Below are 12,795 nucleotides of genomic sequence, written 5' to 3'. Positions count from 1 at the left end.
GTGAGGTGTGTGTGGATGACAGGGTGAGAGGGTCCCATTATTTTTTTGTTTTTTTGTTTTGTTGTTTGTCAAAACTTTTGATAACTCGGGTATACAGACTATATGCTTTTACGTGTTATAATAAGCCAACCATTTTCCTTCACATTGTGAATATGTTGAAAGAGTTGAATGTGACACAATGATATTAATATAACTTTGTAAAAAAAAATTTAATCACCATTATATTCTTGCTTTGGTGCATTAAAAGCATTTGGTCATAAAGGCATGTGTGTGTGTGTGTGTGTGTGTGTGTGTGTGTGTGTGTGTGTGTGTGTGTGTGTGTGTGTGTGTGTGTGTGTGTGCTTCTATTCCCAGGTAGGGGCCCTTGGAGGGGCCAGGTGCCCCTAAGCAACAAAGGGCTTCAGTGACGGAGAGAGGAACACACACACACAATACTAGCCAACAGCCATGACAGCTGGTAGCATCAGTTAATTGAAAGCAGAGGGAGAACACAATAGGAAAACATGAGTCTGAGAGAGTGTGTGTGTGTGTGTGTGTGTGTGTGTGTGTGTGTGTGTGTGTGTGTGTGTGTGTGTGTGTGTGTGTGTGTGTGTGTGTGTGTGTGTGTGTGTGTGTGTGTGTGTGTGTGTGTGTGTGTGTGTGACAGAGAGAGTGATGACTCAACCTCACAGCTAATGCAATAAACTACAAGGCAAGTGAAAAATGAAGATCCAAGCTGTGACTTATGGAGGCAATATGAGTTAATACCGATCTCACCTGGGACACCTGAGTGGCTTCCTCCAAGAAGCGTTTCATCTCCTCCTCTCCGTACACAACGTTCATCGCCGAACCGCTGGTGAGACGCGAGAAGGAGAGAGAGAGAGAGAAGAGAGAGTGAGGGAGAGAAAACAAAAGGCCACAGGAGAGGAAGAGAAGCAAGCTAACAGGAGAACATACAAGCTTCAAATGATCGTTCGAAACACTCATTATCTCTGCCTTGCATCACTATTACCATCGGGAACGAGGTCTGGAAACAGTCAAAAATAAGCAGCGAGAGAGAGAGAGGGGAGAGAGAGAGAGAGAGAGAGGAACAGCTATTTAGGTCGAAAAGCACTCCAGGCTCTTGAAAACAACTTCAGAACTGAGTCATTAAAAGACAACAGATTTAGGCTAGTTTTGTTGTGCTTGTTGTTGTTTTTGATTTGAGTCTGCTCGCTGGGCTATCCTCCTGTTTGAAAATGAGGGGAGGAGAGAAAGATGACAGAGGAAGGCCAGCGGCTTGGGTCACATCTTTGCTCTTCAGCTGAGTGTGGGTCAGAGGCAGACATATACAACCCCCAAAAATGAATACTACTGACCCTTCCTTTGAGCACCAGCCACAGAAGATTCTTATGAAATGATATTCAGGCAAATCTTTAACTCGGATGCCACCTCGTTTCTGCATGACTGTCCAAATTAATAATCTCTTTAGGAGAGATGAGTCATTCTGTATTTTATGTTATTAGAAGTAAAAGTGTCAGGAAACAGGGATCATGCATGTCTGGTTGGTTCTGTGTTTTGACAGCTAAACTTGATACAACATAATTATATTCATGTTTTGTTTTTTTAGATTACATTGCGGCAAATTCATGTTGGCAATGATTGATTCAGAAGGGCCGGACTGAATCTGAATCATCATGTAAAATATCAACAACAGGTATGCTTGTCAATATATTCTAGGATAACAAAGGTCCATACACAGCATAACAATAACACCAGGGTTAGTGTGCGTTTATTTATAAATGTCTTGAATGAATTATGTAGGCGGAGGTTTTCTGTGGCCATGTTGTGGGTTGAATAACCTTCTATGTAACATCGAGTCTTTTGGGGGCGAAGAGGGGCTTATAGCAGACATGATGGGGCTCTTCTTTGAAACAGTGTAAGACATATATAGTGATTTTTTAAAAGACACAAGGGATTTATTTTCCCTTTTAGTTTAGTTTTTCTTATCTTTAATGTGTTGAGATTTTTTTTGTTGTCTTTGTCTTCAAACAACAATGTTTTTTCACTTTGACAGGTTTGTTTTGTCTCTTAAGAATTATGTTATACAGTTATATATATATATATATATATATATATATATATATATATATATATATATATATATATATGGGCCCAATAGTCTTTATTTTCACCATCAAATCCTGATTTCATTGTATCTTCCAATCCCCCAAAAAGTGAGCAAGGTCATTTTGATTTTTAGGATTATTATTTCATACCCACACAGGCTTGATTTGACATCAATAGGAATTCCTCAGAACACCTATGCATTTTAATTTCACTCAGCACTTGTAAACAGTGAAGAAATGTGAAACTTTTCAGATGTTGAAGCTATGGTTAGACAGTGTGTTAAAAAAGTTGCTTGGCACCAATAGAAAGTAGTTTCAACTGATTGCTTGTGCATATCATTACACAGCTGAATCTGGCGGTGTTAGAATGTCAAAGAAAATATACTTGTATATTCGAATGATGAAAGAGTTTGGGATGCAAATAATACATGACGTGAATATATTTTAAGGCTAAATTCTTCAAACTTCGTGAGTTTTGGTGTGGGTGTGTGTCTATGCTTTTAACTGTTAAAAAAAAGACGCCTTAATCTGGCAAGGAAGAGAGTGTTCGCTGAGGAAATGTGTGTTTTTGTGCATATGTACCGAGGCTGAAGAGAACATTCAAAAACCATTAACAACTATGTCAAAGGGGAAGAGTGAAAACGCTTTGGGGATGGGGAAAAGATCAGAGGGAGTTCACCGTATGCTGAGGAGGAGAGATGTGGGAGGGGGAGGGGAGTCGTCCTCATTAAAATATCCAACAGAGGTTAATAAACAGTAGGTGGTGGAAATTTAAATTGCAAATTATAACAAACTATAATATAAATAAACTATATTGTTAATGGCATAATTGTGGTTATTTTAAGATCAAGTGGGATACGTTAATACTGGAGGACTAGATTTTTCCTTTCATGAATTACATAACTTTGATTTTCAGTAGTTTGATGAGACCTAGTGCATGACACTCATATTTATAACAACATCAAGGCTTGCATTTAAACCCATAAGAAGTCCAAACTCTGCTGAATGATGATGGGTCTCATCATGACATCTGCTGGGCAAAAGTGTCACTGCAAGTGTTAACGAGCTATAAAATGAATGAAGTTCATGAATCACTATAACTAACATTGTATTTTACTCAGTAAGCAATAAGTCTGTTAATTCGTTTTTAAGAAAGTACATTTTTCTTTCAAGCCTCAGCCGACAAGGACTGTACTATGTTCATACTTCATAATACCCCTTACTGGCTAAAAAAATAAATAATAGAAAACAAATGATATGAAAGTTATCTGCCCTCACAGTTTATATTAAATGGTATTGTATTATTGGTTATTGTTTGAGTCAGCCACTACATTCATGATTAAGGGTTATGGTTAGGTGTAAAAGTTACCTGAGAACATAGGAGGGCCGCAGCAGACAGGGATAGCCCACCTGGTCAGCGAAGGAAAGGGCATCTTCCTGGGAAGGGAGAGAACAGCAAAGCAGATGTTGGAAATGTATTTATAATTCTAATGAACTGAGATAGAGCATGTGCGGGATGTTACAAACCCTCCAGAATTTGCATATTTGAATTCTGATGACGTGGCATATAAACCTTGGCTTTAAACTAATTGTCTCTTTGACACATACTGATGTAAAAAAGGAGCGAAATGTGGAAAAAAACTGAGTTAAATGCAGGACAACTATTGAACAAGCTTAAGCAATTGAAAAAAGTTTGAAATGTAAACACATTTAATTCAAAATCGACTTTGACAGAGGTACAGACAGAAGTGGGAAACCAATTCTAGCAAACATAAAAGCATTGTGTCGAACAAAACAAAAGCATTTAGTAAAAAAACTGTAAACATGGCTTTTAAAAAGAGGACAGAAATGTGGTAGCTCCATGGCCAGGAAAGCTTCATCATCATCATCATCATCATCATCCTCATCATCATCATTGTGGCGGCAATAACTCCCTATGAGTTAGCTGCTGAGAGGCTAAAAAGTTCTCTTTGTTGTGACGCGTTCCATGTAAGAGTCCGTAGTCATTTATATTCCATGGTGTTTAATAAAACGAAAACAAACAATATACAACTCCAGACCTGGCGGTCAACAGAAAGTATCAGAGCGCCATTCACCCTCTTCCTACATCATATCCTCCAAACCGGCATCCAACAGGTGACTAAATACCAATAAACCACGCCCACGTGACCATTGCCGGAAGTGATAAACAATAAGAATGAAACGCGATGCAAACAGAAATACAAGATAATAATACAAATAATAAGTAAGGCAAAAACAATCCTACAATCATCATTATCACCTTTATCATCCATCACCAGTCTTTCAACCTATATGCAACTCTGTGTTTTTGTCATATAATGTTTGAACGCTGTATAATTACAGCCACTTGAGAAAGAAAACAAAGAATCAATATCATATCACAGGTGTGCCCTATAACAAACCCTCGTATACAGCAAGGCCCACTTTACCCATTCCCTACAATTACACTACAGACATTTTAAAGGCTTCAAGAATAAAAGGCTTAGTCTAATGTCTGCCAAAAACAAGACTTATCAAAAGAGCAAAAAGGAGAGTATAAGTGCTCCAACAGTCAGAAAGAGTGGCTTCCATTCATCTCCCTTTTGATTTTCTTTACTTCCTTTCAGTTCACAGGAATGAGAGAAGAAAGAGTACACGTCGTGGAAGGAGTGTAGCGGAGAGAAAAAAGGCTGTTTGTCCTCATCATCATCATCATCATCATCATCGCTCTTTCTGTCCTCTCCGTCTCTCTGCAGGTCGAGCCTCCCTCGCTATCATTACCCACTGTTCCCTCGCCAGGTGGGATGCCATTACCAAACACAAAATAGCTTCCCAGAGACGCAGGAACCTTTTCCCCACGGCTCTACTAGAGTTATTCCAGCCCAATAAAAACAAACTGTTTCTTCAAGATGGGAAATAGAATATGTAGGTAGGCTCTGGAGAAGAGCACAACTGTGTGTGACGGCTAATCGCTCCTCAGCGGTATCTGAATACAGGAGCAACGCTAATGGGGGAGACATATTTCAGTGTTGGCTGTGGACATTTCAGTGCTCCACATGTTCCACAGAGGGGTCTGACAGCGCCTCGTTCTGATGTAGCCGCCAGCTAAGTGAGAGGGCCAAACAGAGAAATAAAAGCTAAACATACAGTAAATGGTGTGGCTCAATGCTCCTAGAAAAAGTTCTAACACTAAGGCGACACGTTTGTCTGTAGGGAAAGGTGTGACGTTGTAACTAAACTTAAAGTTATGTGTGGAAAAACCAGATAACTGGTCCTTTGGATACTCAAACGCAGATATGTCAGGTACTCTTTGATAAATGGAGAAAATACAAGAAGAAAATGAAGGCACTATAAAGTGATTGAGGATTTAGTCACTGCAATAATATATATTTTTGACATACCCTTATTCATTGCTACTTGTTCTTGCATGTTGAAGTGCCTGGGTTGCATGCATCTTTGTTAACACAGTAAAATACATTTTAGAAAAAAAGCTACTTTTCAGCCCGAATATCTGGGCAAGTAAACTGTCCACATTTATTTGGAAAGACTTCAAATGGTTATTGATATCACAAAACATTTAGGAGAATGTTTTTATACAATATGTTTCCTATATTATCTAAAAGGGTTTGTCTCGTGAAGATCAAAAATGTCTTTGAAATTTGGCCAAGAACAGAAGAAATATAAAAAATGTGCTGAAAACTGTGATCTCAAGGATAGGCTCTGTGTATTATGCAAATGTTAGACTTTTTCAAAGTACATTCAATTAACACGAATCTAAATTATAAATTAAAAATGACCTACAAGGGATTGTCTTTTAAAAGCAAACCTAATTTCCCTGAACTAACATTCTCAAAGCTCCCTGAGTATATATCCTTTTCTGGTGCAAACACCGTCACTGTTACCCAGGGAAATCATCCTTTTACTTTATTACTCTTGCTAACAGATAGCCTGCAAAAACACATGAGCGGTCAAACAACTCAAACTCATCAACACAGATAAAAAAACATCGTGCCACAATCAATAAAACGCCTGCGCTATCCATTATTTATTAGTTTCCTCTCACCAGGGAGCTGAGGGCCCTCCATGGAGCTTGGGCCACCTCGAGGTCATCTAGTATCTGGGAGAAGACGGAGCGTTCCTCGGCGCGGTCGATCTGCAGGGGGCTTGTCCCCAGGATCTTCACCCCACTGAGGTGCAGCGGGACGGCCAGGTTGTTGGGGATCTGGCCCCCGACTGACACGATGCTGCCAGAGCAACCCTGGAGAGGAGATGGGGGGGAGAGAAGACGAATGTGAGGGGAGAACAGCAGGTAATAAGAAGGGGGAGGAGAAAGGAAAGGATAATAGAATACAATTGTAAAGTCTTTGGCATCTTCCAAATCTAAAAACACATATGCCATAAAATGAAACATAAGGAAAAGTTGATCTTGGCTGTGCACTTTCAGTTCAGTTATCACTAGTAACAGGTGTGTGTGTGTGTGTGTGTGTGTGTGTGTGTGTGTGTGTGTGTGTGTGTGACCTAGCATTACTATCCTTGTGAGGACCTACATCTGTTTAAACAGTCACATGTGGGGACTTGCCTCCCTTATGGGGACTTGGAGGTCCATGGGAACCATCAATTTTAGGGTGAAGACTTGGTTAGGTTTTGGGTAAGGGTTAGGCATGTGTTGGTTATGGTTAAGGTTCGGATAAGTCTCCAGGAAATGCATGTAAGTCAATGTAATGTCCCCTGAAGTGATGTATACATGGTATGTGTGTGTGGGAGAACAATAGGTGTGTTCCTTTTATTAACAGCCTGTTGCATGCTTTTCCTGTCCAGTTGATCCAGAGGGGATGCCGTTACTATGGCAATGCCAGGTTGTATCTCATTATTCATGGGCCTGCTCGCTTGCTCCTGTCCAGGGTTTATCTTTAAGCTCTAATGCCGTATTTATCACACACACACACACACACACACACACACACACACACACACACACACACACACACACACACACACACACACACACACACACACACACACACACACACACACACACACACACACACACACACACACACACACACACACACACACACACACACACACACACACACACACACACACACACACACACACACACACACACACACACACACACACACACACACACACACACACACACACACACACACACACACACACACACACACACACACACACACACACACACAGTGAGAGAGAGGGGACTGTAGCTGTGAGAGAGGGATTGATAGTAATGCTATCACCCTGAAAAAACAAACGCTTAATCACACTGTGATCCCGCAGCGACTTTAGCTGGATTTACATTAGAGCACAAACACAACATAAACACACTGATATCAACAAACATGTACACCGAAAACATCAGGGAAATGGCTGCTGTTCACGCCCTTGAGCATGTTTTCAATCTTTGGGGTCAGACGTGCTACAAGCACACAATGGAGGAGCATTGGGCAGGAATAATGTATCCTTTTATACATATAATAATATATCATGTCTTGTATGTGAAAACACATCTTCATAAACAAAAATGTGTTTCAATGTATCTTGTGGTAGTCAAATGTTTGGTTGGTATAGTATTACTCAAATCAAAAAGGTACTACAGTATTACTACAATCATTCTGTTATCATTATTTTGATTTGAAAATGGTGGGACTGTATAAAAAGTGTCTGCATGATACTAGCTACGTACAGATAAAATACCTCAGAATTTGTGTTACAAACTGCAAAATGTACATTTCAGAAAAGTATACAGGAGGATATTTTTTTTCAATTTCTGTAAATAAAATAAACTTTCTGCAAGGAAGCCAAAGCCTCACAGTGATTTTAAACTCCAACCTATGAATTGATTTACCCTTACAGCTATTCTGCAAGCAACCATAGGGACTGTGAGTGTTGGAGAGGTCCGCAAACATTGAAAAGGCATAACGAACCCCACACTCCTGTTACTACAGAAAACTCTTAAAATCTTGGGTTAGAGAGGCATTACAAGTGTCCCAATAAGGAGTGTTCCCAGTGTTTGCAGTGCTTGGAGATAAGGCAGAAAAATCTGCATGCTAAATAAGTTTGCATACATGCATATAAATCCACATTATGGTTTGGAAAAATAAATGGTTATGTGTATTTCATACCACTCCGAGCTGGGAATGTATTGTATTGTATTTATTTCTATCTGCATCTGCTGGACAGCTGCTTTTAATGCCGCTACACACCAACTTGAGACCAAAGAACGCGTACCGAAGGCGTCACGACTTTTACGTCCGCTACGTCGCCTGCGTTGGCTACGCCGCCCACCTACGAACACACCGCAAAGACTTCAGTCGACCAGTGGCAATGACTGTCCTTAGCAACAGGCAGCGGTAGTGTGTATTCGTCATTCAAAAGAGGCAACAACCGGAAGACAGACTGCATTATACACCAAGAGAAGAAGAATATAAACAAACAACAAATAGCGTCTGGGTCGCGAACAGAGGTGGCCTCTTCTGGATCAAGCTGATTAGTTGGTCTTCACTTTCTTCATTCCAGGCCGCCATGATAAAAAAGAAACTCTTGCGTCCGGGTGAGATGAAAATGAAAAAGATTAGCCGTCTGTGTGTGCCTTCTTAATCATTTGTTTTGGTCCCTCACTTCCGCTTCTCATGCACTGATTCGCTAAATTGAACAGCCAATCAGAGTGATTTCTTTGGCCGACTTTCTACAAATGTTCACACCTCCCGCGGTGAAAATGTACCGTAAAGAGACGACGGTGCGGGACACACCAACCTGAGTAGAGCTGCGAATGCCCGACTGACTCTGACGGCCTCTGAATACCAAAATCGGGTAGGTGTGTCAGGGCCTTAAGGCTCTGGAGGATAATTGGCCCTGGTCATACTGGTAATGGTTTGTTTCTACTTAAAAAAAAGAAAAAAAGAAAACGTACTCTTGACCAGTAAAACCACGTCAGAAAGATTTAGTTAGGAAAGTGATGCGCATGCTGTGTACCAGTCAAGTACATTTGTAATAATCTTTGGCTGATATTGTCTCTAACTTTAACTATTGTTCCCTTCCACAATGATCTGACCACATTGACAGGATTCTTTTTTTTATTTAATGTTTAATACCTCCTACAATGAGGTTATGTTTTAGGTATATACCTGTTAGCAGTATTACAGAAAAATGAGTGGCCCGATGTTCATGAAGGCAGGTGGAAGGGTGAAACATAGGCCAAAGAGAAAGTCCTTAAATTGTGATGCAGATCTACAGTAAATTACAGTTTTTTTTTGTTAACACTGCGATATAGGGCATTTGGCCTTGGCAGTGATTTGCGCTCACCGAATCCCTTTCTATTGGATCAATACAACTCTGCCTCTGGGAAGTCTTAAATTGATTGCAATGCAATATTTTAACCAAATTCCACTCAATACACATGCAGATGTAAGTAATTATCAGCAGTGATATAACCCCTTTGATTGATTGGCGATCTGTTTGGGAGAAGGCGACCTAGAGTGCCCTCTCCCAAAGGCCCAGCCTCCCGGGACAGGACACTGTAAGGGGTAAAGGACCGTTGATAAATAAATAAATAATTTAAAAATGTTATGGTCTGCGTGTGTCCTAACCTCCTGTTCGGTGATGTCCAGGATGCGTTCCAGGCTCAGCTCCTCAAAATAGAGGCGGTCACACTCGTCGAAGTCGGTGCTGACCGTCTCGGGGTTGTGGTTGACCACCACTGTTTTCTTCCCCATCTCCCTCAGAGCTCTGATGCTGGACACCGCGCACCAGTCAAACTCAACACTGCTCCCTGGTGGATTAACACTTTGAGTAAGTTAAAAAAATTCAGCATAACTAATATCAACTGCATATAACTACAACCAGTAATACTTTGTTTGGAAATGGCGATAGCTTATAGTTGAGCTCACCAATGTGATAGGGCCCACAACCAAGAACCATGATTCCCTGGTCTTTAAAGTCCAGATCATTTTCCTGTTGATTGGATGAATGGATGAAACCATTGTTGATGAAGCACTTATGTCATTTATTCTGTTTAAAACTGTTTAAATAGTTGTTATATTTGCCTGTTCTATTAGTTTGATTGGATACATACATTATAATGTTAGTATAATGTGTTTTTCTTTAAGTATAACCCACATACCTGGCCATTGTAGGTACAATACAGGTAGTTGGTCATGGCTGGATACTCTGCAGCCAAGGTGTCAATCTAAGAAGAGGGATTAGAGGAAATACAAGTCGGTAAAATGTAAAACAAATACAAATAAATACAAATAAAAACACTTTCTGTAGTTTCAGTTCAGCAGATTTTGAAAGATTGAGGACTACTTTTATATAACGCATAAACACATCCGAGGAAAAAAGCTAAACCTACAATGATCTGATGCTAGTTAAGAGTATTGCCTGTGCAGCCAGAGCCTGATACTGTTCTCACCAAATAATTGTCAAAAACAATTTGAACAAATGTTTAAAGAATCCGGATTTAGTCACCTAATGAATTCTGGAAAATACAAAGATAAATCAACGCAAATGTTAAAATTGAAGTAACTCTCTAAATATTTCTGGCAGAGAAATAAGGATGTCAGAACTAATACATTGTTGGTATTAGTTCCAATTAGTTTTTCATGTTATGACTTGTAAATTGGGAATTACACTCTGAACAAAACACATGTCAATACTGCATGAATGGAGAAAGACAGCTCTCACCTTTATGCCCCCTAGATATTTTTAGACTACCCTCATTTACATTAGTGGCCTAGTTTGTCAGTGCATGTGTGTGCGTGTGTATTGATCATTCACTTATCCGAGTGTATCTGGCCTAAGTGGAAGCTGCAGTAAGATCCCAGGGAAGCTCACCTGTTTGACCCAGGGTCGGATGTTGTGAGCCAGCCGCAGCTCCCGGGCTGCTCGCTCACTGCAGCCCAGCGCCTGACCGAGCTGCTGGTCGGAGAAGCCGTCCTGTTTGGCCTTCAGCAGCAGCTCCTTGGATATTGTCGCACTGTAGGGAAAGTCATATAGTGATGGTAATTAAAAAACCTTCCAAATCCCCACAGTTTCAAATTGAATTAGTTGATTTTTACTGAGTGAGATGTCAGGTTTCTCAATGGAGTTCAATAAGAGGGTTAGTTTGAAGGCTTATTTTTTTAAGGATTTAATTTGACTTATTAAGGCATTATGATCACTTCTTAAAGCACTACACTCCATCTGTATTGGAACAGCATTGCTCTTGTCATATTGTGCAGTAACAAAATCTCCCTTAATAAAAAAAAAACCTCGTAAAATCGACTTATTCTGATACAAGACTTTGTCTACTGCAAAGTAGATGTAACCAGTCTGTCAATCATCTCCTAGCCTTAAATGTTTAATACAGAGTATCCCTGATGTGAATCTGGAAGTGAAGGAAAAATAAGCAGGAGGTAGATGAAAAGGGAGACAGGGGAATTTATTATTGAATGTTTTCCGTCTGTTGCCCCTCTCATATATCTTTGTTTTTTCAAGTTCACTGAACTAAGAGGGTCATTCCGGCAGCGGGTTATGACTGTCTCGCCTAGCCAGTGATGTGGACAGCAAGGAGCAGCCTGCCTCAGAGATCAATAACACATCGAAGGTAAGGCACCGAGGTGCCAAAGTTCCAGGTTGCCCAGTGCAGCCATTTAAGACACACTTTAAGTCTATAAAACTGTAATGCTTGCTGTGAGGTTAAGGGAAATGGTGGTAGAAATAAAGTTAGGTATCAAGAGTTGATTGTGAATTGGAGCAATTGCTAAAGGAAATTCATACAATTAAATGTTGGACCTAATAACACATTGAGCAGGTTGGTGTAAATTGTGGTCTGTTTTCATGATGAGTTAGACAACACAATTAAGCCTTAGTATATTTTATGTTGATATACAACATTGCAGCAGAGTAAATCTACTGACCTTTTTCTTTTAACTTTTTGCCTTTCTACATTATTGAAGCAAGAAGACATACATTTTTTGAAACATCTTTTGTTTGACCTGTGTCAAGTAAATCGTTGTTCAGAAAATGTTAATCCTAGCTTAGCACAATTGAAAGGTTACATGTTGCATTGATGTTTTTGGAAAAGCTCAGAGTTAGGTGTGAAAGCCAGACACTTCACAGTAAGGACATGAGATGCTGGTGTAGTTACAGTTACACAAAGTAGTTAAAGTATATAAGACATGTGCTAATAAAACCACAGTTAATGTTGTTTTAGTTCTCTCTCAACGTATTAAATAATAAAAGTGTTTAAATATAACAGCTAACCGTCTCTATTTCCTTTTCTTTAGTTGCCAAGTGAAAACAAATGAATGATGAAATAGATTTTGATCTTAACTCCTAAGAAACTTCACTTCTATAATGTCACCATATTCCTTTAATCCTATGTACACACAAAATGAGGGAATTCGTATTTCTAGTAAACCACAATTTGGTCGCCCTCCTCCTTATCTGAATTATTTATGAACTTTAAGCGAAACAATATTGGAAATGTCAAGTGTGTTTTAACTCCCACTGCACATAGTCGGGCTGAGAAATGGCAACCCAAGAAACGAGGAAAGGAGAGCGTCTGAGTCAGAGAGAAGATTTGAACTCAGGGCTCAGTTGTCCCGTGAACAATTATCCTCTGTGGAAGAGCAGTTTAAAGCCAGAGAGAAATCCTTGGCATGTCATGAACTTATGTACTGACGCCCTCACACACAAA

General features: G+C 39.9%; 1 protein-coding gene across 1 annotated transcript in view; it reads right to left on the bottom strand.

Annotated features, from left to right (window-relative positions):
• The window catches only part of cps1 (carbamoyl-phosphate synthase 1, mitochondrial), a 53,880-nt gene that overhangs the window by 18,475 nt on the left and 22,610 nt on the right, over positions 1 to 12,795 (bottom strand). Inside the window, exons 22-28 of the mRNA XM_079664628.1 lie at positions 10,950 to 11,091; positions 10,237 to 10,302; positions 10,004 to 10,067; positions 9,704 to 9,885; positions 6,151 to 6,345; positions 3,457 to 3,524; positions 757 to 832 (exon numbers count right to left, since the gene is read on the bottom strand). Of these exons, the coding sequence (XP_079520754.1) occupies positions 757 to 832; positions 3,457 to 3,524; positions 6,151 to 6,345; positions 9,704 to 9,885; positions 10,004 to 10,067; positions 10,237 to 10,302; positions 10,950 to 11,091 (793 nt within the window). The remainder of the gene's footprint in view (positions 1 to 756; positions 833 to 3,456; positions 3,525 to 6,150; positions 6,346 to 9,703; positions 9,886 to 10,003; positions 10,068 to 10,236; positions 10,303 to 10,949; positions 11,092 to 12,795) is intronic.

This window comes from Notothenia rossii (assembly GCF_949606895.1).
Source record: "Notothenia rossii genome assembly, chromosome: 2".
Lineage (NCBI taxonomy): Eukaryota > Metazoa > Chordata > Actinopteri > Perciformes > Nototheniidae > Notothenia > Notothenia rossii.
Note: the sequence above shows the minus strand (reverse complement) of the source record. Positions and strands in the feature narration are given on the sequence as shown.